A 25,149-nucleotide genomic window follows, 5' to 3' on the forward strand; every position below is an offset into this window, starting at 1 on the left:
CTCTCCACCTGTGAAGTTTGTCCTGGAACACAGTGAAGAAACCCAAGTTAGAAAACAATAGTGAAGACGAGAGAAAGCTATGTCGGAAATGGGCAAGGAGGTCCCCACACATGTTTTAAAAGTCTGAGTGTAGAGAGAAACTGGAAATGCCCAAGAGAAGAAGGGAAGGGGAGAGGTAGATAGAACTAGGTGGGAGACAAGTATGAGTGTTATTAAAATTGGAAGGACAGTACCTCTTCTGAAATGGCTGGGAAACAGAATTCAGCGAAAGGAACACATCAAAGTGGCTGGGGAGGAAGAGGGCAGCCTAGGAATTTGTGCCTGATGGTATCAGAGAAGCTTCTACGGAACCAGCACAATGAGGAATGGTTATTGACAGTCACCCTGGCATGCCCTACTCGGAGATAAGCTCAGTCCATCAATCTCCATAAATGTCTATTCTTTCTTCAAGGGTGACAGTCAGTAATCCACCTAATAGCTTTCCTTTTGCCACCAGGAGGTGCCCTTGGACCACAGCTGAATTTTGAATGCTAGAAAGTGCCCGGGGACTCAGTTACCTAGTCCTTGGTGTGGACGTGGAGACCCTGTCCCACTCCCGAAACAAGGAATCTCTCTGGGCCTCTGCATCAAGTATTTCCTTGGTGTGCTCACCATGGACCAGAAACCGCGAAGGACACATAATTAGAGCGTTTACTCTAGCTAGAGGGAGAAAATCAGCCCACGTATATACACGAGCAAACAAAACACGATTAATTGTAGCCTGGATACAAGGCCTCTTAGAGCTATCCCAGCTCTGCCATCTTTGGTTCTCAGTTTCCTCATTAACGAATAATCTGTTTGCAATGAAAAAATTTTAAATTATGTTTAAAGCTCTACAAAAAATAACTAGGTTTGCTTAAAATGTGGCAGGCCTGTATTTCGAAAATGTTGTCCCAAGCTGCCATAGAGGCTGGCCAGCCCGCTAAGTGAGCCCCCTTTTAGGGGACTCAGTGAGATAACCCTTTGTCATCAGCTGCCGCCCCCTCCAGCCGCCCCAATAGCACGACCCATTGTGACGCCAGGACTCCCCCAGGCTTCTGACTTCACAAGGCAGTGGTTGCGTCCGGAGCCCTTCTGACGCGTTGGCGCCGAACCCATTCCAGGGTGGTGATTGGCCAGCCGGGGCTGGGGGCGGGCCGACTCCGCTCCGCAGCGCCGTCACCAGCTGGCCCCGCCCTCGGCCCGGGGCGGCTGGGAGCCGAGCCTGCAGCAGTCATTTGTGTGCGGCCGCGGGATTGGTCGCCCGGCTCCCGCGAGGGGGAGGGGAGGGAGGCAGCGCGCACCCGCGCGTGCGTGAGCTGGCGCGCGAGAAAGGGCCCGGTCGCGCCGAGGCTCGAGCGGCCGTCGCCATTTTGTAGGGTTCTCTCTGACGCGGGAGCCGCCGCCGCCGCCGCCGCCACCGGGAGGTGCGAGGGGGTCTTGCGGGTGTGTGGGGAGCCCGAGGGTGGCGGGCCAGGCCTCTGGTGGACGAGGATGGCCCGGGTTTGGGTTTCTCCTCTCGCTGCGAGCGGTCCGGGAAAGACAACGGGAGGAGGCGGGGCCGGGTCCCCGGAGGGGGCGGGGCAGGGGTCGGGTCGAGTCTTTGTTGGGGCGAAGGAGCTGGAGGTTGGGTCACTGGGGGATCCCGGTTTGGGGCCAAGGGGTCCTTTTTATTCTTAGAGTATATTGAAAGGTGATACGGCACGGAGGAGCGAGACACAGATTTCCCTCCAAAACCTTGTTAGCAGGGACGCTCCGATAAATGCCTCTTGCCCCTGCTTGGCCTCTTGTCTTTCCTGCCCCCCGAAAAAGAGTATTTTAAGACATGAGACGGCTAACCCTGTTACTGAAGCCTGCCTCGTTGCACGCAGATGATGGACCGTGCACTGCATGCTGACCCCCCGCCTCCTGTTTGTGTGTCACACAGCCCACACTACTTAAGCACAAACCTTTCTCCCCTTATTGAGAAAAAATAATGAACGTCTCTGTGAAGGTCCCAAGGTGCCAAGAACTTCTCTGGAGGATTAAAAGTAACCAAAATGCAATGCGCTGAAATTTCCCACTCCTCCCCTAACTTTTGGAAATCTCGTTTCTTCTCTCCCAGGCTCTTGTCAGGATGGTGAAGCTTTTCATCGGAAACCTGCCCCGGGAGGCCACAGAGCAGGAGATCCGCTCACTCTTCGAGCAGTATGGGAAGGTGCTGGAATGTGACATCATTAAGAACTATGGCTTTGTGCACATAGAGGACAAGACGGCGGCTGAGGATGCCATTCGCAACCTGCACCACTACAAGCTGCACGGGGTGAACATCAACGTGGAAGCCAGCAAGAATAAGAGCAAAGCTTCAACCAAGTTGCATGTGGGCAACATCAGCCCCACCTGTACCAACCAAGAGCTTCGGGCCAAGTTTGAGGAGTACGGTCCAGTCATCGAATGTGACATCGTGAAAGATTATGCCTTCGTACATATGGAGCGGGCGGAGGACGCAGTGGAGGCCATCAGGGGCCTTGACAACACAGAGTTTCAAGGTGAACTGCTCTGGGGTCTGGGTGGCAGAACTGAATGGGGTCTAGCTCAAGACAGAGGCAAGAACACAGGACCGTGGGGCTGGCAGGGTGGTGTCTTCCATTGGATTTCAGCTAGAAATGATAGATTGTATGTTTACCACTCTTAAGTACAATTTTCTTGGAGAAGCACACACTTCCCCTTTTCAGATGTGCCAAGATGTTCGTGAGCAACTGCGTGGCATCACAAACTGTAGGTTACTTTATCCTACAGGCTTCTTTCATTTGAGTGCTGTTGGAAGTTTAATCTCTCTGGGCAAATGAGTACCTCCTAAGAGAAGGGAGGATAAAGGTCTGTGGCTGACCTGCTGCTTTTGTTATGACCAGGAAGCCTTATATTTGAAAGTTTCACTGCCTTGGATTTATACTCTCTGCTGTCTTGGGTGATGGGTTGTGGGGAAGAGGAACATAAGACATCTAGAAGAATCCCTATATTATAGATCTGGGTGGTGAATCTGGATTTAGGGGAGTACCTTCTGAGTGCTCAGATTTGCTCAGTCTGTGACCTTCTGCTCCACCTACTATTATTTAACCCTAAGGGAAAAAAAGAACGTTTCTAAAACTATTAGGTTGAATGGGAATGATGGGCCTGCTTCTGAGGAGTTCCAGTAAGGGTGCCATAGAGCATATTGTGTTATTTATACCAATAAAGGTACGTATGTCATTAATACCACAAGAGGTTGGCTGAAGACTCTAAAACTGTGCTGTCTAATATGTAGCCCCTAGCCACATGTAGCCATTAAATTGAACTTAAATAAAATTCAAAATTCAGTTTCTCACTTGTACTGCACACACTTCAAACACTCAGAAGTCACGTGAGGCTAGAGGCTACCTTATTAGCACAGATATGAAACATTTCCATTATCATAGAAAGTTCTGTTGGATAGCGCTGTTCTCCAGGTTTTTTTCTCCAGTATCATCTTGGACCACACTTTTATAGCCACTCTTCAGGTTCATAAATGAACATGATTTTTTCTTTGGGTGCCACTAACAGGGTTGTTAAGAAGTACTTACGGGTCCTCTGCTAAACCTACAAAACAAAAGAAATGGGAGAAGAAAAAAAGTTGACCAGAAAAGGGTAAGAGAGTTTGCAAGTAGTGGAAATAGCAAATAGTGCATGAGGTGTGTCTGGCCTCAGCCCGTGGTGCCATGGCCTGTAGCTACTCTACAGCATAGGGCAAAAGTCGTAGATACTTGCTACTCTTAACTAGTCGTATGACTTTGGACAAGTGTTTTAACCTCTCTGTGCTTCATTTTCCCCACTTATAAAATAGAGTTAATGATCCCTGCGGTACCTCCCTCACAGGATGGTAGTGAGGCTAGAGTGAGGTGGTAGATGGGAAAGTGTTTTGACAGTAAAAGCACTCTATGATGAAAGGTGAGTGTGGCTGGTCACAATGAGTGTGTTTCTGTTATGGTTAGAAACATTTAAAATGTGATAGTTAGCTTTCCTTATTTACTTTCCTTATTTATGTTTGTTTCTCTTCTACCATTTTAGAAAGCTCTTGCACTTTAGACAGCTTTAGAAAGTATTCTAATTATTTCATTTGATGGAAGGGATCATGAGCGGGAGGAGTGGGGAGGAGTTCTGACAGATAACAAGCAAAATGTAAAAAGAATGTGGGAAAAGGTACAAACTGCAGAGATATTCTAATAATGTAATACTGCGTGTCCTTACATTTTAATATACAATCGAATGAAAGGGGCAAAAATATGTATACGGAAGTGAGTTGAGTTCATTGTCGGGGGAGTTGGCTTGGGAGGAGAGTGTGTTTTAATAAAGCAGGTTTAATTACTTGAGGAAGTGGATGTCTGAGTAAAGCAGTGATCCGTGAAGAGTTTTTAAACCGTCATCCCTGGAAAAGAAAAATCCTTTATTTGGTTTTCATGTTCTTAGGCTGGGCCCTCTGGAGAAAGCGCTCTGAGTTATACATAAAGATATTTGTATAACCAAAGTTTTTTTTCCAGAGAAAGTTTAGCATTGGATAATAAGTTGCAGTTTTACAGAAAATAAAATCTAGGTACCAATTTGTCATATTTTTCAATAAAGCTTTTTCAATCATCTCCTAAAGAAGGTGGCCTCTTCAGAGTGCCACTGTGGACATCTTGAATCTTGCTATGTTAATGGCTGCCATTTAGGGCTTCTGAATTGTATGCCTTCCAAAAGGAAGCAGCAGGATCTGAGTTTACCTGGGTCTTTCAGGATGTCTCCTCTCCACAAGCCGCACTGAACTGACCCGCTATTGAGTTAGCAAACCGTCTGCACTGGAAGACCCCAAAGACACTGTTCCCAGGGAACACTTCTGCAGCTGAATTGGGAATGATGTGTAAGCGTTCAGTGTCTCGTTCTTCTGATGTGTAAACAAGCATTAAATTGGAGTACTGTTGTCTATCAGCTACATCCCCAGCCTTCTCTGGATCCTGGCACGTGATAGGAGCTCAGCAGTTGGGACCCCACGTTGCCCACCTTGCAGTATTTTAATACTTTTTCTGTTCCAGCTTTCAGAAGAAAACACTTTTATTGGGCTGGTTTTCTGGAAAATGTTGGCAGCCCATTTCAGTCACTTTTGGAGGTCTCAGAAAATCTTTAAGCTTTTGGCCTCTCCAAGTGTGGTGGAGTGGTAGAATTGAATTTTCTTTCCGTTTTCTTTGCCCTGGTTCCTTGAGGTAATAGAGAAGCACTGTGTCTCTCTTATTGTAACAGCTTTAGGGGATTTCAATTAAAAGCCTAGTTAGAATCTTTGGAAGGACTGAGTGAAAGGAGCTTCACTTCTATGACAGGTCTTTTAGTTCTAGGTAAAAAATTTTTTACCTGACTCCTTTTCACAGCTGCTGCCAAAGTAGATTTTGTCACAGATGTTTATAAACTTATGAGTTCCACTCTCTAAATAAAGCAGGGATAAAGATTTGATCTAGTAATAGAAGCATCAAGGAAAAATGACCGAGTTTTGTTACTCAAAAAAATGGACTCAGAATCTATAAAAGAGCAAGTTAAATTGAAATTTTTTCCTTAAAAATGTATTTATGGATGTCTCTGGATTGCTGCCTTTTAGATTGGCATGGTTACTCCATCATCAGAATTGGAGCACAGTGTTACGTCTCTCACACAGATTAATGTCACTGTGCATACTTGAAAGCCAAGTCACTTGAATCCTCCATTCTGTGTTATAGAGAACTCTACTTTTGGGAAATAAATTGGGACAAAAATCTGTGTATTTCTGTTCTAAGCATAGTTAGTATGTGGCCGTTAATAACTTCTAAGAATTAGAATGGGAGTATTTAAATCTCTGAAAACAATGGGGTGGCTAAATGCTGCTTTCAGAGAATTACTGCCATTTGCTATCCGTTGACTGTGTCAGTGGTGATGGTGGATGCTGCGTCTCTGTTAGCAGCTGGAAGTAAAAACCTGAGCACCTTTATTTCTGCCAAATAAAGGGTTTTAAGTTGGAGGTGGCAACTACTAGAAACTGGGTAGTAGGAATCTTAGACATTGGGCAGAACTGAGTTTGACTAAAGTGATGTTACTGCACTAACCCGCTCCCCTCTCAGGGTCAGTGCATTGCGCTGTTCTGGCTGCCGTCCTGAATCGGGCTGTTTCCAACAGGATGGTGGAGCACGAGGCCTCCTATCGCATAGCTGCATCCAGAACAAGGTCTGTTAAAGAGAGAGCAACTTGCTGATCACGGAGGGGGGATTTGTTCTGAGCAGCCCTTAAGTGTGACGCGAAGCCCCTGTTCTCTACCGTCTGTACTGGCTGTCTTTTGGCTACAATTTGAAAAGCATTGACTTGATCTCCAAAGTCTTAGGCAGTTTGGAACTAAATACTGCCAAGAATAGTCCTCTCAAACTGCTTTTAAAGACCTTGGATGCTTTCATCAGTAAGGGTCCCTGGGCTTGGTGGTACACAAGCCCAGGGCAAAGATTGTTTCTTCTCTTAGCTGTTCCTAGTGCTGGTCATTTCCTGGAAGTATGGATGTGGCTTGTGTGTATGGGTGCCCAGAAGCCTTTAGGCAAATGCTACCTTTTCCTAGCAAGTATATAATCCTCTAAAGAATTATAAGCTACATGGCAGGATGAAATGGTGATCATTCCACTACACGGGAACACACTGTGCCTAAGAAACAGTACTGCTTCAAGATCTTTCTAATTCTTGCTGTTGAGAGACCTTGGTCAAGTAGTTTTCTTTGCCACAGTAGGCATGGATTCACCCTTGCTGAGAAAAGTGGGGGTCGGGTTGAAACCTGGAGGATCTTATAACTCCTAGAGGTACTGGAGAGGAAGCATATGGTGAGTTAGGTATGATTTGTGAAGCCAGCATAGCCACTGGTGACACCTGCAAAAATGGCTGGAGGAAACAAGATGGACAAAAGATTGCTGTTGTGTTTAAGCTACAGTAAATGCTCAGGCCTCATGTGGCCCTGAGTAAATCAGTGAGAGGTTGGTAAGATGCTTTCCAAATTTAGCATAACGGAGGTTTTGTTGGCTATTTAATTTGGAAGAATTGACACATTTTGAATCGTTAATAACAATTAATAACAGTCTTAGCAGTGAAAAGTGGAAACTTTTTCAATTTCTGTGCTGGGGTTGGAAGGAAGGAGAGTTGTGGAGACAGAAGTAGAGAATCCAGTCTACCTGGTGTAAGTAGAAAGTATTGACTGGTCTCTGAGAACTCAGATTTTCTCTAGCTCTCACCTGTATTAAAACTTGAGCTTCTTTTGGAGGGGATTGCTGAAACAGGGTTGCAGGAGTGTGTGTATGTATGTGTGTCTGCTACCAACTAGTTTACTTTCATTTGGGGAAGGATAGATTGTCAGTGAATTATAATAATTCTTACGTCTATTTCCTCAAGGCAAAAGAATGCACGTGCAGTTGTCCACAAGCCGACTTCGGACTGCCCCTGGGATGGGAGACCAGAGTGGCTGCTATCGGTGTGGGAAAGAGGGGCACTGGTCCAAAGAGTGCCCAGTGGATCGTACAGGTCGTGTGGCGGACTTTACCGAGCAGTATAACGAACAGTATGGAGCAGTGCGCACGCCCTACACCATGGGCTACGGGGAATCCATGTATTACAACGATGCATATGGAGCACTCGACTACTATAAGCGTTACCGGGTCCGCTCTTATGAGGCAGTGGCAGCGGCGGCGGCAGCTTCCGCGTACAACTACGCAGAGCAGACCATGTCCCATCTGCCTCAAGTCCAGAGCACAGCTGTGACCAGTCACCTCAACTCCACTTCTGTAGATCCCTATGACAGACACCTGTTGCCGAACTCAGGTGCCGCTGCCACCTCAGCTGCTATGGCTGCTGCCGCTGCCACCACTTCCTCCTATTATGGAAGGGACAGGAGCCCCCTGCGTCGTGCTGCAGCTGTGCTCCCCACAGTTGGAGAGGGCTACGGTTATGGGCCAGAGAGTGAGCTGTCTCAGGCTTCAGCAGCTGCACGGAATTCTCTCTATGACATGGCCCGGTATGAGCGGGAGCCGTATGTGGACCGAGCACGGTACTCAGCCTTTTAAAAACTGGAGGTGAGAGTGGGGTGGGTGTGGTTAAGAGATTCCATTTAGTTCCCTTGAAAGAGACCCATCCTGCATAGAGGAGGCTAAAGCCACCTGTTTGCTGTCAGGACAGTATCCAAAAGGTTTAAATTTTAGTAATTTATTTCTTTAGCTTAGGCCAGAGGTTCATGTGTGATTCCAACCAACTTGTTCCTTCTGAGAGAACAACAACAAACTCAGTTTGTTAATGAGAATATTGTTTTTAATCAAGTGTAAGCAGATCTGGGTTACAGAAACAGTTCAGAGAACTCACATTTGTTGAGTGCCTTTTGTGTACATTATATCATTTAATCTACACAATAAGCCTTTAAGATATTTTCTCTTTGACAAAGAAGGGAACTAAGGCTCAGAGAGGTTAAGTGCTGCGTCTGAAGTCATCTGGTAATTGAGAGGTAGAGCCAGAATTCACTCTCAGGCCTGGCTGACTCCAAAACCCATTCTCTTCCCACTACAAGAGTCACTGTGGTGTAAGCTGAAGAGTACAGGTTCCGAAGTTAATAATAAGGTAACAGTGAGAATTTTAACTATACCGTTAGACTTCCAATTTGCTAATAAAACTAGTTAGGTCATGAGCCTTTATCAGGGGAAATTCTTCTAATATATATCTATAAGCCAAATAAGGTCCTATAAATTTTAGGTGTTTAGTTCGGAGACACTTGTTTAAAAGCAGAATTTTTTATGCCACTGTCCCTTGGAGTCCTTTCCTTATTAGTAATCCAGAGCATCTTGTTATATGTGGGCACTTAAGTCATATTTCTGAATAGCCTTTGATGCTCTCATTTAGAGCCAGATGCTTCCCGTTTCTTCCAGTGGTTTTTGTTTTGCTTTTTGTTTGAGAGGAATATTTAAGGAACTAGATGAAACAGGTAATTTTCTGACATCTATAAAATCCCATTGGTGGGGACCCTGGAAATTTAATTTTTCCTGCATGTATACCAAAGATGTTGAGATGGCAAGAATAATTAGGAGTATCTAAAGATTGATAAATCTCTTTATCTGAGTGGAAATGGTATCATGACAACTTTCTACTCTCGTGGTTTTTCTTGTACCTTGAAATTGAGCATCGCTTGAATTAGAGGCCTAATGGCAAAGTTAACTGAAGTTATCACTGAGTTTCCAGTGTTCCTAACTTAGCCCTTTAGTACTCATGTAGAAGAAAACAAAGCAATAGGAATTTGCCCTTTTGTGTAGTGAGAAGCAAATATGGCATGAACCTGTGATGTTATGTCCTATAAGACCAGGACACGACTTGGGATCTCCTAAGACCACTGTGTAGCAGTGTGGGTTCATGTGCATGAAGTGGATAATCTTAAAATTTGTATATTTTGCCATTAATTTTTACTTTTAATGCAGCTGGATCTGCCATGAAGTGGGATATGCCTCTATAATAAGGTGGTATCATCTATCAGATAACTTGTTTCTCTTGAATATGTTTCAAAGTTAAATATTAAATTAGTATATTGTGGTCTTTAAAGGGTATTGCTAAGGTATTTTAAAGTGAATTTTGACTGCAAGCAGTGGTTGTTCAACTAACTCTTTTTAGTGATGACTTTTAAAGAAACTTACCTTCCAGGTGTGAACCTCAAATGGACTGAATAACCCTGAGTTGGTTGCAGTCCCAGGAGCCTGATGTTAATGAGGCTGCCAGGATGAAATACTCCAGAACTGTTGGGGATCCAAATTCGGGTCTCACCCTAGCAGAACTGATTCAAGAACGTCACAACTTTTGAAGTCGATTGGCACAGATCAAGACCAAGATTTGGCCCTTTGTCTGTAATAAGTAGAGGAACTTGGTGTGAGTTAACTTTTTTTTTCCCCCAGCCATTGGTGTCTGGAGTTCCCATCATCAATGGAAGAATTAGAGAATTTTAGGATTTCTTCTTTTGATTTGGTAAGGGGAATTTGATCAATTAGGGGAACTACTGGAATTATGGCTCTAAATCTGTGACCATATGACATGTTGGTGTGTTGGCGGGTGAATGAACCACTCCTTGATATCCTTTGTGATTGTCATTTCTGAAAACTTGTTTACTATGAAAGATTAAAATGAAACAATTTAGAATAGTGCAATTAGCCATATTTGAGATGTTGGCATCTTCTGCTTTTCCTGGACCCAAAAATTATGATTCTTGATAATATCTGTATGCCCTTTGTTGCAGTGATAGTAGCCTTGTATCACAGAGGTTGTCTTGCCTAAAAGATAGATAAGAAAATGGGAAAGATGTATTTATCACCAACACAGCAGTCTTCCAGATAGATTGCTTCTCGTTCTGTGTATAGCTCTAAGTAGAGTCCTGTATATAGCCAAAGTAGACTCCTAGGTAATTACATGGGATATAAGTTTGATCCAGTCTGACTTGGTTTTGTTTTGTTCTTTGTTTTTTTCCCCCTGGAATACAGGACGGGACCAGGGCCCTTGTACTCGGAGCCAAGCTGCTCTCCAGGCATTGTGTAAGCCTCTTGTGTTGTGCTCTCTTTCAGGTAGGATAATTGCGGACTGAACCCTCGGGCTGCGGTCATATATGAGAACTTGCTCCGCGCGGTCCCCTTTGCCGGGATGTTTCCATTGCTTCATGTTTCAGTAAACAAAGGAATTTGTGACCAACTATGTTTTCTTTCTTAATTTAATTCTTCTCAGTTGACTTTTCTTTCCTCCTGAGACTAGTCTCTGTAGCCTTTCACTCTATTCCTTATATTCCCAGCCTCTGAGCAGCCCTAGGTAAGGATTATGCTGGCATCCCCTTTTTCCTGTACAGTGGAACCCCTCATATCTTGCTTTCCTTAGGAGTTGAACCCTTCTCCCTGTCTACAGCAACATCTCCTTTCCCTTTAAAAACTGACCATGTAGTGGCAAGCAACCTTTTACTCTTCTCTGTTAGCTCTGGACCCTAACATTGAAGCTAATCTTCTGAAATTGCTAGGACCAGTGGGGTGGGGGAGGGGGGGAGGGTTGTTGTTGTTTTGTTTGTTTGTTTTGTTTTTTTATGTCTGACCTGTGATCGTGGTACAGCATTAGCTGAAATTTAGCCTTGTTTTATTCCACTCCTCCCACTTTTTTTTTTTTTAATATTTTGACAAATAAACGTTTCTAACACTTAAGTGTCTTTTTGTATGTGTGTGTTATTTACCACCAGTGTTTTCTGGTTCTTTCTCAGTTGTGCTCAAGCTACAAAATTCAAATGAATACACGTATGAAGTTTAGATGTAGAAAGAAGAATTTAGTGAGGTAAGTAATATGGCTTCAGCAGTGGATGGAGAGAAGTTAGTCAGCATCTCAGACATTGATAAATACGCTACTACTGGTGGTCAGGCTCCTTTTCTCTAAATAACCAGAGTTGCTCTTTCCAGTTTAAAGGCTAGCAAACCCAGGTTAGTAGTGATAGAAGTAAGCCCCAGAGAGAACCCTGCATCAGGAAAAGGTTGAGCCAGAAAACCCATCAGGTTGACTCAACTCGACTTGATAGTGTATGTTTGTTTAGAGTCACAAACGGTTTAAAGAGGTCTCTCTTTTCATGATGATAGTATTCTGCCAGGACTAGGCTTTGACTAAAATGAATAAGATAGTTATATCAAAAGAGGGGAAATGTATGTCATAATGTTTTAAGCAGAAAAGTGGGGTATTCATGATTAGCACTGAAAACATTCTACAATAAAATGTATCCTGGAATTTTAAAAAAAGATTTATGGACATTTATTATCATTGCTTAGATCCTCACAAAACAGGTTTAATGATGAACTCAACCTTACTTAAGCTTTATTGTATCCTACATGGAAATGGTGACATATAAATTCTGTGAATTCTTATCTACAAAAATTATATAGCATTTCCCCCACCTATTTTATACTTAAAATAATCCTGACACAGGTGAAGCAGATTTTTTCCCTGATTTCTTAAGGCTAGGAGACAGCAATCTAGAGAGGTTAACCTGTCTGTGTACACACTCCAACTAGTAGTGAAGTTCACAAGGCCTCTGTTAGCTTCAACATACCCCAAGGAGGCAGGACTGTCCCTGTTTTACAAAAAGGGAAATACTGAGATTTCCTTGGAATTAATCTGCAAGGCACCAGGCAAAGAAAGAAATATTTAAAGGTTTTGCTGGCCTCACCAAAATCTCCAGTCCTCTGTGCTAACTTAACATAGCAGTTTAACCATCTTGATTGCTATCTCACCGGCAGGACAAATTAGATTCCACAGAATAGTTCTACATCAGCACTGTCCAGTAAAACTTTTGGCAGTGTTGGAAACATTCTATATTACTGTGCTGTCCAGCTTGTAGCCACTAGCTACATGTGGTTGTTCAGTAATTTAAACATGGCTACTGAAGCTGAGAAACTGAGTTCATTTTAATTAGCCACATGCAGCTACTGAGGACTTAAAATGTGGCTAATGAAGCTGAGAAACATTTTTTTTTTAGTATAATTAGCCACATGTGACTGGTGGCTAGTGTACTGGACAGCACAGTTTAAATGGTAAAATAAGTTTCTTACATGAGGAGGAAGAAAAGCCTTGCAGAATCATACAAAATATTTTTCCCTTAGGAAATCCACTCACTCGCCCCAGAATAAATAATACTGGGAAAAGGGTTAGTTTTCAGTCAATGTAAGAGGACAGTTGAGTAGGAACAAACGTGTTTATTTCTAAATTTCAGTTCTTATGTGAAAAACTGCACACTGTGTATACAAAATCCCCTTTATTCACCAAAACAAGCTTCTCGTTATAGACCACCATTTCAGAGTCCCACGAAGCCTCACAGTAAAAGCTCCTGAATTCACTTATCAGTGATTTGCATTCCTACGAGCCAGGATCTGGGTGATGAAGAAGACATGCATGGTTCCTAATAGAAAAGCAAACCTTAATTATATCTGTGATAAGTACTATGGAAGGACAAATACAGGGTGCTATGAAAACCTGTAATAGTAACATTGGGGAGGTGTGGGGGGGTGCTATTCTATGGCAAGGAAGCAGCACATACAAAGGCCCCTGATCAGGAAGTGTGTGGTGCCCGTTAGGAAGCAGAAAGGGAGCCCTATGGCAGGAGAAAATCTGTGCAGGAGAAATCTGAAGAGCTAAGTTACAGGCACAGTTCATGAGAGGCTGTGTTAAGAAATTTATCTTTAACTGGAAGCTAGTAAAGGGTTTTATGTTTGGAGGTAACAGGATCAGATTCATTTTTTTTTAAAAAAATCGCTCTGGAGGGGAACAAAAGTGATTATAAATGTGAGATTTGTCTGATATAAAAGAGGTCTCTTCCCCTAATCATGAAGCCAATTAAGTTGGTGTTTTGCTTTAAAGAGAGAAAAAATACAAGGAAAAGGACCATCCGTAAGGACATGTGATTGAAGGGGTAGTCAAGGGGGCAGGTTTAAGTCCCTGAGCCATAAATAAAGGAATGGGCTGTGCCTGTCCCACCCTTGCATTTGCCGAGCACCTGCTGCGGACCAGGCCACGTCTAAGGGCTTTTCTCAAGGCACCACTGAGTACTGAGGAGCAGGGAAGACGAGCTAAAGTCTCAGATATTTAAGAGACTATTGAAAGACAGCGTGGTATGATGAAGTGTTCATTGCTATGAGAAACGTAAAAGCATTGTGAGAGTTCAGAGAAGGGCAGTTATTTACGGAGTTCTACAAAACTTCTATAGCTTATTCTTTGTGCCTTGAGATTGAAACTCTTACTATCTCTCCCCTTTGAAATAGAAATATACTTATCAGTAGTCCACAGAGACTGAAATGTGAGAGATGAGGAAGGCCGAGGGGATGCCCTTGGCCCAGTTTGGGGGAGAAAAAGAGTAATACCCTGACCCTCCATCTCCACGGATTTCTTCCTGAGCAGTCAGCTATTTGAGGTGGGGTTCTGGGCACCACCTCAAACAAGGCCCAAACACCGAGGCACTTCAAATACAAGCAAAGTAAACCCTACCCTGATTTAAATATTGCTGCTGGCGAGAAAAGTATCCAGATTCCCCTGTAAGACAACTCCCTGGGTTCTACTGCAACACCCTCCCTAAGGTGGTGGGGGAGACAAACCTACTGAGCCACAGCTCGTCCTTGGCAAAAGCTCCTACTGTGTAACCAAAGTTTTGCTCCACTTTTTAGGCCTGCAACAGCATCAAATCTACCTCTTCTCTGATTTCCAGCCACAGAGGAGTTAGACAATGTGACACAGAAAGATACTAGGACCTCAGGGCACTCAATGCACCACACAGAGCTTGTCCAAAGGCAGAAAAGGGTTGGCTGGCTCCAAGGTAGCCCAGAAAAGGGAAACAACTTGCTCAAGATTGGCCTCATGGCTTGTCAGGATTTGGCTCACAAATCTGGTCCTCAGAGATGAGTCTCCTGCCATAAGAGATTTGGAAGTGGAGAGAAATAAAAATGCGCTCGTAGGAAGAGCTGTCTGCTTGTCAGAAGAATCCACTTCAGAGCTTTCTTAAGATGAGGTTTGGGGCTGGTCCGATGGCACAGCAGTTAAGTTTGCACGTTCCACTCTGGTGGCCTGGGGTTCGAACCCAGGTGCGGACCTGAGAGCAGTGCTCGTCAAGCCTTGCTGTGGCAGGCGTCCCACATTTAAAAAAAAGTTGAGGAAGATGGGCATGGTTGTTAGCTCAGGGCCAGTCTTTCTCAGCAAAAAGAGGACGATTGGCAGCAGATGTTAGCTCAGGGCTAATCTTCCTCAAAAAAAAAAAATGAAAATAAAAGAGATGAAGTCTATGCTCTACTGCCAAGTGCAAGAACTATTGATGGATCAGCCCCAGGAACCCACTAAGGAAGAGGGAAATGTCTGGTGAGATGATTTCAATCAGTAGTGCCTTAGGTTTGCAAGCTCTTTGAGGACCCAGGCCAAATTCAAACCTCACAATGGCACTACAGATTTGATGACTCATCCATCATCTCTGCTTATCCACAAGAACTCAGTGAGGCAACATCTTTCGTCTCCCAGGAATTAAAGCAAACAAGGTTTATAAAGGTTAAATAATTTGGCCCCCCTCCCCACACACAGTGGTGAGGAGAAAAGACTCCCGATTCCTAGTGTGTCTTAAGAAGCTACTGAAATGGAGAAGAGCAGTTGGCAAAGGGACCCGGCCCTCCTAAGAGTAGGCCCTATGTACATGGAAGCGGGTGGAGAGGGAGGTTTTTAAGCCTCTTCATTTGGCGAGGTGAACCAGAGTGCCAGTGATGGCCTTGGCCAGCCCTTGGCTCTGGTATCTCAGAAGCAGGACATTGGCTATGAAATTAGGAAAATGAGTGGTTAGGGAAAGGGCCCTTCCTGCCATAAGTACCATTACAGTCCCTTCAAGTTGGGGCACTGCCAACACACTTCAGTGGCTGTGTTTGTGGATCGAACCTTGCCTTTCTGTCTGGACACGAGAAATTTTGGCCAAGATCTAAGCTAGGTGCGAGTGGCCAACACTCAGGGACCATGCTGCTGCCAGCACACATCCCCACCTGGACCAGTACTGCCCTGAACAGGGCTGGGCAGACAAAGCAGTGGAGTGACACAACCCCGGCCACACCTGGGAATGGAGCTCCCACCCAGGGGTGGAGCTTGTGCTGCCAGACGGCACACTCGCTAGACTAATGCCTAAAATTCGGGCTCTGGAGGTGGACGGCCAGAACTTAAACCCAAGCCCTTTCTGTGGCCTTGCACATATTAGTTAATCTCTCTGAGCTTGTTTCCTCAATTGTAAAGTGAGAACAATTGTAACTTTCCTCTTACACTTGTTCAGGGTAAATGTAAAGCACCTGACTGGCTATTACCATCACAAACTGAGTGCGAGCAGAAGAGTGTTCCACCCCTCCTGCAGCTCAGCAACTAATGGAAGAGGTAGACCCACAAAGAAACAAATCTGTGATGGCAAACTCTCAAGAGGACTATCTGTGCAGGAAGACAAAACTGTCCTCCTCTTCAGTCTTTCAAGGATTCCAGCTCCCCCTCCTGTTTCTTGCCCAATTCTAAGACCTAGAGACAAACCTACTCAAGCTCTGCCCTTAGGGATCACCAAGTCTCGAAGCTAAAGGGCTCTCCTAGGTTATCAAAAAGTTCCTCCATCTCTGCCTTTCTTGACTGCTGAACTCCTATGGGATGGGGCATGATTCTAGCCCTAACAGTGGCCATCCACAAATCCTCTGGTCATACCCTAGGGCCCAGTCCTCTGCTGGCACTAAGTTTCTTGAATGACTTCTGCGACTCCTAAAAATGAATGGAGGGGGGCAAGGGCAGGGGGTAGTATGTTCCCAAGAGAAGCACATCATTCAAGTGATAGCTTACATATACACATTTATATTAAAAGCCTTTATGTGCGAGGCACTGTTGCCAGGCACTGGGGCAATTTCCCATCCCCCTAGCTTATGATTTTGTGAAGAAATTATTCAATAACTGATTAAGCAAAGAAATTGGGTTAAGTGCCACAAAATATACAAACTGGGCACAATGGTAGGGAAGAATGGGAGGGGGCATCTACTTAGAGGTTGTCAGGGAGGGGCCTCTGATGCTTGATCCTGAAGCTAAGACCTGAAGAAGTTAGCCCCTAAAATGGTCAAGAGAAGGTCCTTCCAGGTAGAAAGAAGGCCCCGAGGGAGGAAAGTGCTTGGTGAACAAGGATCTGAAAGGCGGGCCAGTGTGGTTAGAAAAAGGTAGGTGAGGTGGAAGGGCCTGAGATGATGATGGAGTGTGAGGTAGAGGCCAGACACTTCAAGACATTTTTAGGCCACGGTAGAGGACTGGCATTTTATTTTAAATACAATGGGAAGTAGCTGAAAGCTTCTAAGTTATGGAGTGACAATCTGATTTATATTTAACAAGATCATCCCAGCTACTGAATGGAGATTACACTGAGGAAAGACGGGAGGCTGGCCCGGTGGCACAGTGGTTAAGTTACTGCACTCCACTTCGGTGGCCTGGGGTTCTCAGGTTTGGATCCCAGGTGCAGAACTACGCACTGCTCAAGCCATGCTGTGGAGGGATCCCACATATAAAATAGAGGAAGATTGCCACAGATATTAGCTCAGTGACAATCTTCCTCACCAAAGAAATACAAACAAAAAATTGCAGACAGACAAGAGAGGAAAAAAACAAAGAAGGAAAAGAGAGGCCAGGAGAAGGCCACTATAGTCCTAGTGGTAGATGGTTTGTATGGTCTTGACTATCACTGTGGCAAAGACATGGACAGAAGTGGCAACATTTGATATAAAATGTGCTAAAGAACTGATGAGGGGGAATAAGAAATGAGGGAAGTATCAAGGATGACTACCAGGAATCTGGCTGGAGCAGCTATGTGGATGGTAACACTATTTAAAGAAATGGGGAAGACTGGAGGAGAAACTATTTTGGAGTGGGGGACTCAGGAGTTCTACTTCAGATATATCAAGTTTGAGATGAATTAAAACCACCAAGGAGCACTCTCAAGTAGGTCTTTGGTTCCCTGAACTTTGAGCACAGACAAGAGAGATAAATTTGAGTCTTCAGCAGAGAGATCAGCATTATCCAACAGAATGATGTGAGCCACAAATGCAAACCACATATGTAATCTGAAAACTTCTAATACAGACAACATTTAGAAGTGTAAAAAGTAAAAAAACAGGTGAAATTATTATTTTTAATAATGTACTTTACTTAACCCAATATATCCAAAATATTTCAACATATAATAATCATTTAAAAATGAGTATTTTATGTTTTTTCCAATGAGGAAGACTGGCCCTAAGATAACATCTGTTGCCAATCTTCCCTTTTTTTTTCCTCCCCAAAGCCCCAGTACATAGTTGTATATCACAGTTCTAAGTCCTTCTAGTTATTCTGTGTGGGATGCCACCACGGCATGGCTTGATGAGCAGTGTGTAGGTCTGTGCCCAGGATCCGAACCGGTGAACCCCAGACCACCAAGGCAGAACACGCAAACTTAACGAGTTGGCCATGGGGCCAGCCCCTAAACATGAATATTTTACATTGTTTTTTATACTAAGCTTTTGAAACCCCAGGGATATTTTACACTCACAGCACCGAATGTGGCTGTGGCTATGATACTGGACAGCACTTTACATGATATACAAAGCCAAGGGAATTGATCAAATCACCTAGAATGGGGTTTCATCCTTGGCACTGTTAATACTTGGAGCTGGCTAATTCTGAGCAGGGGGAGGTGGCGTGATGTGGGGGTTGTCTTGTGCACTGTAGGATGTTCAGCAGCATCCCTGACCTCTACCCTCTGGATGCCGGTAGCATCCACCATTTTGACAATTAAAAACAACCTCAGGCACTGCAAAATGTCCCGGCGGAGGGTGGGGAGTGGAGAGAAGCAATCACCAGTGGTTGAAAACCACTGACCTATAGGGAGAGTGTTGAGGGAAGAGGGCCCAGGAGAACTCTGGGGAACTCCAGCCTTAGCCTCTGCCTTAGGTAGTGTGCATGGGGAATTGAAAGGAACAAATAAATTCTCTGGTTCAATTTTTCTAAGATTGTATGGAAATGAAAGGAAGAGGTGGGTGATTTCATGTGAAAACTGCAGAGATCCAGTTTCTAGCACATGAAAAAAACCAACCAATATCTGTAACAGCAACATCAAGAGGTCTTCTGCCACTGTCACTTACATAATCAAGTTTTTCTGTTCTCTTCTGATCTCTTCCTCTTGACAACCCATGGCATTTAATTTTGAGAACTGTCCTCCAAGAGAAACTCCACAAACCTGTCTGGAGAGATTGGAGGTTATCCCAATTAGAAGAAAGTATGGGTGCGGATTCAAGTATCAAGCTTCCATGGCCTCTTGGTCAGATACACAGCTCTCTTGAGCACAGAGGAAAAAGTATGCGGGCTGGAGATATACATCTGGGAATCTTTAGAATCCAGACGGTAGGTAGAGCCAAGGGAATTGATTGATACCACTTAAATGAGGAACACGGAAAAAAGAGGATGGAACCCTAGCCTCATTTTTACTGCCTCAAAAATGTAGCTTTTCACCTTGAAAGTCCAAATCTGTGTTTTTTTTTTTTTTTTTAAAGAAACCCAAAACAGGCCTTTAAGGAACACCTAGTGCAAATGCTAAGGGAGAAGGGGCCTGGCATGTATTCAAATATCTGTAAAAACAAAGCCTAGTGCAGTATGGTCAAAGCCAAGTGAGCAAAGGAAAGTAGGATAAAGTCAGAGAGCTAAGAGGAGAAGGGGCTGGATCATATAGGCCTTTATAGACCTTTCCATGGACTCTTGACTTTTACTCTGAAGGAAATGAAAAGCCCCCAGGGAGGGGGGTAGGTGCAGTATGAGCTGAGTTGTGAAAATATGTGATTTCTATTTTACAAGGATCACTGGGGCAGCTATATTGTGAATGGATGGTAGACAGTGTAGAAGCAGGGAGATCAATTAGGAAAGAACTTATAAATCCAGGTGAGATGATGGTGGCTCTGATGAGGCTGCTAACAGTCAGGGAGATTATGTGAAGTAGAGCCAACAAGATTTCCTAACAGACTGAATGTGAGTATAACCCCTAAGTTTTTGGCCAGAGTAACTGAAGGATGGAGTTCCATCAACTGAGATGCAGGAAGGGTTCAAGGGGGAGGAGATCAGAAGTTCAGTTTTATACAAGTTGTTTGAAATATCAGATAGCCAAGCAAAAACGTCAAATGGGCAGTAACATATGAATCTGGAGTTTGGGAGAAAGATCTGGATCACAGATAGAAACTGGGAATTTTTGTGCATAAATGGCATTTGAATCCACAGGATCACCAAAGACCAAGATCTGACTTATGGAGCTTTCAACATCAAGAGGTCAGAGAGACTAAAAGGAACCAGTAGAGGAAATTGAGAAGATAAGAAAACTAAGAGTGTTGCATCCTGGAAGTGAATTAAGCGTTAAGGAACAGAGAGTAATCAACTACATCAAAATACTAATACCAAAGATATAAGTAGGTAGATGAGGACTAAGAATTGACCAGGGGCTGAGGGGATTAACTGCAAAGCAGCACGTGGGCTCTTTGGAATTACAAAAATGTTCCATATCTTGATTGTGGTGATCGTTACACAATGGTATAATTTACCAAAATGTCTCAAAATTGTACTCTAAAAATTGGTATATTTTTATAAAAGAAACCTCAAAAGCTCTATTTTTAAACAAGTGCATCACATCATGATACCCCTCTGATTGAAGACAATGCAAGACTATTTCACTCAGAGTAAAGGACAAAATGGCCCTAGATTATCTGCCTCATTGTTTATCTGACCTCCTTTCCTACTACTCTCTCCCTGTCATTCCACTCTTGCCTCCAGACTGTTAGAACAGGTCAGCTACAGTCCCACCCTGGGGCCCTTGCTCAAGCTGTTCTCTCTACTTGGAATACTGGAAGTCTGTTTGGCTCTCATCTCATTCAAGTCTGCTCAAATCTCAACTTCTCAATGAGGCCTGGCCACCCTATTTATTACAGTAATCTGCAAGCTTTCATTGCTCTAGCTCTCCCAACCCTCCTTACTCAACTACACCCTTTTTAATACAAAGCTCTTATCTCCGAACATACAGTTTACTTATTACCATGTTTACTGTCTGTCTTCGGCTGGAGTGTAAATTTCAGATGGTGGAGCTTCCATTAGTTTGGGTCATGAGGATAAGAAAGAGAAGAAACCACCACCAACTATAATGGACATGTGTCATGAGCAAGAAATAAACCCTGATCTTGTAAGTTAAAATAAAAAAAAGTGACCACATGATTTAGCAACATGAAATCACTAGCAATGTTCCTGTGTACCACTAGGGGTAAAAGCCTGATTAAAGAGGTTTTAAGAGAAAATGGAAGGTGATAATTTGAGACAGTTAACAAAGACCCTTTTCAGGAGTTTTGCTACAAAAAGGAGTGAAGAAATGAAGTGGTGGTAACTGGCAGGGGAACAGAATCAAGACTTTTCTTTAAAATGGGAACAAGAGAATGTTTGTTTGCAATAGATGACGTGAGAGGGACAGAACTGCAGGAGCAAGAAGATGGGCCCTAATGCATAAGTAAAGCAACTGGCCTTAGATAAACTGAGTTAACAAAAGGGAATGTGATGTAGGTGCAGATGCTGGAAGGTGAGTAGGTATGATGAGAATGCTAAAATTCTCTTCTGATTGCTTCGGATTTCTTCAGTGAAGTATGAAAAAGGTCAGGGCTGGCCCCATGGCCTAATGGTTGAGTTTGGCGTGCTCTGCTTCGGTGGGCTGGGTTGGGTTCCCAGGCATGGACCTACACCACTAGTTGGCAGCCGTGCTGTGGTGGAGACCCACATACAAAGGAAGGAAGACTGGCACAGATGTTGGCTCAGGGCAGATCTTCTTCAGCAAAAATAAGGTCATTAGCTAAGCAAGCATGAAGGGAGAGGAAGTGAATGGGAGAGCAAATTGACCAGGGACCTATTCTCCGACTGCTTGGCAGAATTACAGGTCTACACAAGATACAAAATTTGTGATCATTTAAGTCACTGAGATTGTTTTTCTCCAGTTACCTTCAGCCTTACCAGTCAGCAGAATTGAGTAAGTGAATTGGATTCAATCTGTTTTGTGGTTTTGCCAAGCAAGTATGATGAAGCTGGGGGACTGGGTAGCCCTGGGACTCGCAAAGAAAATGATGGTGTAGGCAAAGGAATGACAATGAGTGGCTACAGATTTCAAGTTGGGTAAATAAGTGAACAGATTAAGAGGGTGAAGAACAATGAAAAACTGGATGGATTGGAAGTTCCAGTGGGATCAAAGGGATTGGAATATTAAACAAAGCAACCTGGAAAGACCAGAGATAGCTGAGGTAAAGACAAGAAGTAAATTTCAAGAAATTAGGAGGCTGGCATTTTGAAACCAAAAAAACAAGACACCCTTTCATATCAATTGATATTTAAGAATGATGCACTGATATGATTTACCGATTCTCCCTTGGTAAGGTGGGAAAATACTGCCAGCCAGATTTGTTATCCATCTGCTATCTTAAGAGATGTCCAAGACTAAAACCTAAAGGAAATTTGTTTAAAGAAATTGTTTTATGACTAATTTAATTAATTTTAATGATGCCCAGTACTGTTTATTTTTGTTTCATTATTCACTCTGGTAAAGCAAATCAATATGGTGGTAACATGACTCTCTAAATCAAAGTTATATGAACCATGTAAAAAATTAGTCTCCGATGAAAAGTTGGACCAACCAATAGGAATGTTGGTCAATACACACCAAGCCATGTAAAGTCAGTTTAGTGAAATCAGGTTTAAAAAAAAAAAAGTTCTTGTTGCAGCATAAGAATGTACTGGAACTGGACACCAAGAAATTAAGACATCTGCTAATATATAGCCTATAGCTTGACCTACAACCATCACAGAAAGCCAGCTGGGTAAAGGTTCACCAAGTCTTCCACCCAGCAGGAAACCTGGGGGACAAAATCTCTGCTTAGGCCAAGATAATGGCCTCTAACTTGGGCCAAATCTGAAGTCTGTCTTGCAGACAGATAACTCACATATTGTAAGAGGCCACCAATGGTCTTGAAGCCTAACTCAAGGAAAAGGCCACGGGACCGGAGTGAAGAACAACTCCTAATAGAGCAAACATACGAAGCAGCCAAACACGGGAATGCGCCCAGATGAAACTGGAGATTTACTGCAAATCAAGTAAAATGAGCTCTCCCCCCAAATAAGAGATTCTAAAACTCACAAATAAGCTTTGCCTTGGATTGCCAATGGGGATAATTTGCCAAAGAAAATGTTTCAAAAGTTAGGGAATTAAAACTTATCTGCCTGCTCGCAAATTGGTCTGCACGCTGTCCACTAGATGGAAACAGTATTACAAGACAGAAAAGGACTAAGTGAGAAGAGAAATGTCATTCTCGTGCATCTTGACTAACAGAGGCAGGGTGGGGCCCTGTAGGTTCAATCCTGATAGAGAAGTCCTGGGCATTGTCATACTGGATTGGGGAGCACCACTGATTCTCCAGCAGGTTCTGTAGGTAGTATGCTATAGACTGAATCCCTGGAAGACAGGCATGACAAAGTACAAGAAATCTGATTAACACTCTATGAAGTAAAGTCTAAAGCCTATTATGTAAAGCACTCTAAGGGGTTTCATCTTGCCCCCCAAGCCAAGCCCTAGAGACTATGATTTAATTGGTATAAGGCAGTGGTTACCCCTGGATAAGCAGGGTTTGTTAGAGTAGGTAGGAGGCCTCTATGTCCTGCTCATTTCAGTCTTTCATCAAAAAAGGTGCTAAAATTTCTTACTCCTTTTAATTAGAAAAGGAGATGCTCTAATAACATTATTTTCATTCCTTTGGTTCCACTGCAATTAAAATTTGTCTCCACTGGGTCCCCAACTGAGTGGCCATCTAGAAAACGAAGTTAGATATCTACCTCACACTTTATATCAAATAATTAAAATTTTAAGCTTAAAAAAAAATGAGACCATAAGAGTACCAGAGGGGCCAGCCTCGTGGCCTAGTGGTTAAGTTCGGCACACTCCGCTTCAGCAGCCTGGCTTTGGTTCCTGGGTGTAGACCTACATTACTCATCAGTGGCCATGCTGTGGTGGCAACCCACATACAAAATAGAGGAAGATTATCACAGATGTTAGCTCAGGGCAAATCTTCCCTAGCAAAAGAAAAAAAAAGGACCAGAAAAAAAAGTACGAATTTTCATATTCTTCAAGTACAGAAATTCCAAGTATGATGCAAAGTCCTGAAGCCCTAAGAAGACAAGGCTGGAAATTCAACTACTGTACATTTAATTTTCCTGCATGGCAAAAACCTCATGAAATAAAATGACAAACTGGAAAAAACACTAGCAACTCATATCACAAAGAGCTGATTTCCTTAATGTATACATCGCTTTCAAAAATTAGTAAGATCAACACCCAACTGAAAAAAAGGTAAGGACTAAAGATATGAAAAAGGAAACAAATTGCTCTTAAAAATATAAAGATGATCAACCTCACTAATATAAAAATAGATGCTATGCATAACTATAATAATACACCATTTTAACCTATCAGGTTGGAAAAAAATCAAATGCATTGATGAGGGTTTAAGGAAACACTTTGATACCTTGCTGGTGGGACTATAAACTGGAATAACTCCTGAGAACAATTTGACATGTAACAAAATGTAAAATGCCATTCCACCAAAGGAATATAGTTTATAGATACACTTGCACTCACACAAAATAACCATTTCTTCTAATCCAAAATGCCATTGATTTTAAAGGGCATCCTTGATTTTAAAATGCATCATTATGCTAACACTAAAAGCAAAACACTGCCAATTAAACTATGGATGTCAAGATACAGTCAAATTTCAGGTATTAAAAAATATGAGGAAAATATAAGAATTGATTAAATATATATCCTATAACCTCATTAATTTCATTCCATAAATTTTTTTTTTAAATTGAGGTATATATTCAAAATCTGGTTCCCTATCTTTGCTGGGTCTCCTACATTTTATAGATGTGCCATACTGAAATTGCACAGGAAATTTTTTTGACATCTTAGCTCCCGGGCTGGTTCTCTGGCTTTCCAGGAAAAATTTTCATTATTCACTACTAAAGTCTGCTCTTCAAACCATTTTGACTAAATCAGAATGTCCTAGAGTCCAGCTCAAGCTAGTGGGTAAAAACTATCTTCCTTCCCCTTGCGAAAGCCTGGATGAAATAGATCAGACTAGAAATTCTATACTACGGGAGCTGCAAACTCTCAAATCTGGTTTCAATATTCCTTGCACAGTGAAACTGAGAGTCCTCTCATCTTCTTGCATAACTGAGTACAAAAAATTCAGCATGCTGGATAACGGTACTGAAGGAGATCAGCAGGCTAAGTAAGCCCTTAAAGAACCAGCCCGGGTGGGCAAAGAGCAGAGTACTCAGTTTGCCTCTGCTAGCCTTGACAAGTTAGACAACACTCGAGCAGTAATAAAAACCTCAATTCAGCTTTTAAGGTTTACCTATCACTAGGCTAAGCACTTCCTCCTTTGGTGTCTTACCTCCTTGACAAGACTGCTAGCACCCTCAGGGATGCTACTGACCTGCCAAAAAGTAATA

The 25,149-nt window shown here is 43.2% G+C and overlaps 1 protein-coding gene and 1 long non-coding RNA gene across 7 annotated transcripts; one reads left to right on the forward strand and one right to left on the reverse strand.

The window, feature by feature from the left end:
* The first annotated feature begins 1,299 nt into the window (after positions 1-1,299).
* LOC124229630 (RNA-binding protein 4B) lies at positions 1,300-11,071 on the forward strand. 6 transcript variants are annotated; one of them, XR_006885909.1, is made up of 5 exons: positions 1,300-1,445; positions 2,123-2,546; positions 7,432-8,108; positions 9,712-10,029; positions 10,539-11,071. XR_006885909.1 is itself a non-coding variant. In XM_046644980.1 (4 exons), the coding sequence occupies exons 2-3, from the start codon at positions 2,135-2,137 to the stop codon at positions 8,097-8,099; spliced, it is 1,080 nt and encodes a 359-aa protein (XP_046500936.1). In that variant the 5' UTR covers positions 1,300-1,445; positions 2,123-2,134; the 3' UTR covers positions 8,100-8,108; positions 10,620-11,070. The 6 variants fall into 6 exon arrangements, 2 of the variants coding, with proteins under 2 accessions (XP_046500936.1, XP_046500935.1); XR_006885910.1 differs by having other exon boundaries at positions 9,712-9,933; XR_006885912.1 differs by having other exon boundaries at positions 9,712-9,933; positions 10,620-11,071.
* Positions 11,072-12,814: 1,743 nt separating this feature from the next.
* Positions 12,815-23,596, reverse strand: LOC124229631 (uncharacterized). The gene is made up of 2 exons (XR_006885913.1): positions 18,720-23,596; positions 12,815-12,973 (listed from the first exon to the last, which is right to left on the reverse strand). It is a non-coding gene; the product is annotated as an uncharacterized LOC124229631 (long non-coding RNA).
* Positions 23,597-25,149: the final 1,553 nt, after the last annotated feature.

This window comes from Equus quagga, chromosome 17, assembly GCF_021613505.1.
Source record: "Equus quagga isolate Etosha38 chromosome 17, UCLA_HA_Equagga_1.0, whole genome shotgun sequence".
Lineage (NCBI taxonomy): Eukaryota > Metazoa > Chordata > Mammalia > Perissodactyla > Equidae > Equus > Equus quagga.